At 35.3% G+C, this 3,901-nt stretch overlaps 1 protein-coding gene across 1 annotated transcript; it reads left to right on the forward strand.

Moving 5' to 3' along the window:
• Positions 1–970: 970 nt before the first annotated feature.
• Positions 971–3,409, forward strand: LOC109203506 (serum response factor-binding protein 1-like). The gene is made up of 4 exons (XM_019362886.2): positions 971–1,068; positions 1,210–1,473; positions 2,623–2,712; positions 3,309–3,409. Exons 1-4 carry the CDS (start codon positions 1,014–1,016, stop codon positions 3,368–3,370), a joined length of 471 nt encoding a protein of 156 aa, XP_019218431.1. The 5' UTR covers positions 971–1,013; the 3' UTR covers positions 3,371–3,409.
• The last annotated feature ends 492 nt before the right edge of the window (positions 3,410–3,901 follow it).

Raw genomic sequence — 3,901 nt, forward strand, 5'->3', positions numbered from 1 at the left:
TGTCACTACCCTGCTTTTGCACACCACTTTCTTATATGCGTTTTTCTTGTTAACACACAGAGTACACACCGCTGTGCACAGCGCACGCACACGCAAAGTCAGCTGATCTCATCTGATGCAGATCTGCTCCTTGATCAAGTGACATTTGTCCGGATTTTTGGCACGAGTGGCGTACGATGAGCACCGCGGCTGGATGGCGCGATTTACATACCCAGCGCAGCTGATACTCACCAGAATAATTTACTAAAATTATATGGACTCATGTTATTAAGTCCAGTTCAGTCTGTTAATGTTGATAAAGGTTTCAAACGAACGTTAATAGATGTGTTGCTAAGTCTAAGAACTTAAATAACAAGCTTGAAATGTCCCCGTCCCATTTTCCCCTTTGTTTTTTCTCTGTGCTGTAAATCTTCTGTCCAAGAAGAAATCTGCTGCTGTTCTGAGAATGAGCTACCAAAGCTTTTTCTGAATAAATCAATAAAGATCCATTTATGGAAAGCTGTGATGAAGGCAGTTTTGTCTTTAATTATATTCAACAATATAACACATTTGACCACTTTTAAATGATTTTTCTAACTTTAATACACTACAGTTAAGGTTATATACCTAATTTATAGTAAGTGGCCCAGCCCCTCCTATATTTTTATGTATGTGGCCCTCAGTGAAAAAAGTTTGGACACCCCTGCCTTATGATACAAAGCATCTTGAGGTGACTGTTAAGCTGCATTGATTCATTCACAGACACTCACATATTATACTCTTCTTACTGTGCTGATATTCATTTGTGCGTGCATATATGATCTAATAAATGCATCTAATTCAAACGGACACACTATAAAATGAGGAAGAAGGTACAAAGCAATGTGAAAGCTAGGCAATTATTGCCATAAGCAAAAGAGGAAATATACATGTCTATTTTCAGTAACAGTTCATCACCCTAACTGCAGCTCAATGAAAACGCTAGTCAATCGAGCATTTAGCCATTTGTCAGCATCCTGATTTCATTCAGCACAATGAAGACATTAGTGGGACTGTTGCTTTTGCTTCTCAGTTATTCAGCCTCAGCAGGTATGTATGGTTACAAATCCTTCTTTCAGAGCTAAAGTAAATGTTTAAATGGATGTGGGTCCGCAACAAGTAGAAAATATTTAATCAAAACATTTAGGATTGTGGATCAGTACCTTGATATTTCTCTCAATATTTCAACAGCTCCATCTGTCAGTGCTTCAGCTGTCAGTGCTTCAGCTGTCAGTGATCCAGCTGTCAGTGATCCATCTGTCAGTGCTTCAGCTGTCAGTGCTTCAGCTGTCAGTGATCCAGCTGTCAGTGATCCATCTGTCAGTGCTTCAGCTGTCAGTGCTTCAGCTGTCAGTGATCCATCTGTCAGTGCTTCAGCTGTCAGTGATCCAGCTGTCAGTGATCCAGCTGCCAGGGCTCTAACTGTCAATGCTTCAGTACTGGATGGAAATACAAGTAAGAGCATTTTATTGAACACAATTTGTATAATTCAATTTAAAAGATTTTTAAAAAATGAATAGAATGAATGAAAATAACATTTATCCATGTTTTGACAGTTATCTGGGTCGAAGTCACAGGGGCAGCAGTGTAAAGCAGGGTACAGCAGGGGCAGCAGTGTAAAGCAGGGTACAGCAGGGGTAGTGTATTCACAGTGTACAAAATATGAGGTATAAATGGTCTATGAGCCACTGTGAGCTTGTGCTGTTGTGAACTGAAGTATTAGAATTAAATATTTAAAATAAATAAATAAAAGCCATTCACTGCAGACACAGCTTTTGCTGGGTTTTGTTTGTTTGTTTGTTTTTTACATTACAGGGCAAACAACTATAGTCCCCCAGAGTCAGCTTCAGAAAAAGACAACATGAATCTGAGTCTGTGTCTGCAACAGAATAGAATGACGGCTGAGATAACCTATGGAGAAAACTAATTCCCCAATTACATCTAACCAAATCTTTATTTAGTTATAGTGTTAGACTAAAAGTAGTTCAACAACAGATGAGAATAAGAAAAGCATTTTAGTATTTTAACATTTCACACAATGTTTCAACAGCTCCAAGAAACATGTCTAAATTTACGCTGAGTGTTGTATTTTTATATTTAAACAATAATAGTTATGTTTAAATATAAAGTTATGACACCAAATGTTTCTTTTTGTGTAAAAAACATTATTTTACTTTCAGTGTGATCCCAGCTGACATTAAACAGATGTAAGTGTTTAAGTTGGTGATCCAAAACCAACAGGAAGTTGGGATACCACATTAAACTGAATATAGTCTTACTTTATATACATTTTTATATACATTTTTTTTTTATATATTTTATTTATGTATTTATATATTTAGGCAAAATATAAATAGTAATTGCAAGGTTTATTTATTCAAATAATTATTAAGGAAAATATCCTTGGTATAAACTGAATGTATTCCAGTAAAGTAAATATCATTTAAACAGAAACCACAAATATCTGGTTTCATTTGATCTGATTCCATGAAGTATAATATTTGACATTTTACTTTTGTAACAAAATTACATAGAAAATGTATAGATTAATTGCATTTAAGTAAAAAGTTTGTTTCTCCAGCCAGTTCTTCATATATTTTTCAGGTCCTCAAACACGCCGTAACCTTGTCATCATGGCCGCCAGTTCTCCCGTTGTGGTCGTGATACTCTTCTATGCAATAGCCCGGGGATGTGGTAAGTTTACTTTTGCGCTAGGGAGATTTTATTGTAGTTGCTGTTGTGTGCTAAATCTGTGCATGTTAACTACTTTGTTATTAGTAGAATTAAACAAGCGAAAAAGAAAAAAAAAGAACATGTAAAAGAATTACAGGATTATATGCCATGATATCAAATACACAAAATAATACATATTGATATTCTACCAACATCACTAATATGACAAAATACATCAACACAAAATCACTAAATTATTTTGTGATTATTACAAGGTAACTTATAAAAAGTATTCAAATGTGCTAACCTGCAACACAATGAATGTGTTTAAAACGTGTACAAACTAAAATGTAACGTCTTCCTTGTTGTTGTAAGGTAATATTGAGCTTTTGGCTAAAGGTGATATTTTTAGCCTTTATGATTAATTTCTCATATTTAATCGTACCATAAATGATGATGTTTAAGTTTTCTGTTCATTCAAAATAACAAACTACTGTCCTCTACTGTTCTGAGAGAGTTACCTATAAACTGTCCATGCATGACTTTTGACACACTGTGTGTGTGTGTGTGTGTGTGTGTGTGTGTGTGTGTGTGTGTGTGTGTGTGTGTGTCTGTAGGTGCAACGAACAGCGAAATCTTAGTATGTCTTGCTCTATGCTGTTATCTCAGAGCGGTATGATGTCAGCTGCTTCAAATTACTGAATAAAAGGGTTTGGTCTTTGCTCTTTGGGTATTAAATATTTTTTATTCATCCTGTGTTTTAAATATATACTATCTTTTAGCACACTTGTTATATCTGTCTTTCTTATATCTCTTTTGACACAAATGTGTATGCTTGCATGTTGTAGTCAACCGATTTTCTTTTTATGTTTAATAAAATGTTCTGTTTAAAGAAATTCATAAAATTGGGTGGTATCTATAACCTGCTTTTCTACAATTAATGAGCACTGTGGTGCAAACTCTGTCACTTCTGCTTGCATGACATGTTCCATCAAATAGACCAAATCAGCTGTTCCTCACATTACATATTGTCAAGAAGACTGAGATCCCTCGGCTCAGACAAAAGCTTGTATGTGTGTATTAGGATGTGATGATTTCACATCACAATAAGTGATGTTGTTTGTATCAGAGGATTTATAAAAACCTCTGCAGTTAATGATTATTCGCAGTTTCCCCGGGGTATCGTTAAAGTGAGCTTGAAGACTTCTGT

The sequence above is a fragment of the Oreochromis niloticus genome, linkage group LG3 (genome assembly GCF_001858045.2).
Source record: "Oreochromis niloticus isolate F11D_XX linkage group LG3, O_niloticus_UMD_NMBU, whole genome shotgun sequence".
NCBI classification, from domain to species: domain Eukaryota; kingdom Metazoa; phylum Chordata; class Actinopteri; order Cichliformes; family Cichlidae; genus Oreochromis; species Oreochromis niloticus.

Bases quoted from the DNA above. Each gene is read 5' to 3' on its own strand.
- LOC109203506 (XM_019362886.2), top strand. From the start codon at position 1,014: ATGAAGACATTAGTGGGACTGTTGCTTTTGCTTCTCAGTTATTCAGCC. The intron at 1,069-1,209 runs GTATGTATGGTT...ATATTTCAACAG, and splicing joins CAGTTATTCAGCCTCAGCAG to CTCCATCTGTCAGTGCTTCA. The intron at 2,713-3,308 runs GTAAGTTTACTT...GTGTGTCTGTAG, and splicing joins TGCAATAGCCCGGGGATGTG to GTGCAACGAACAGCGAAATC.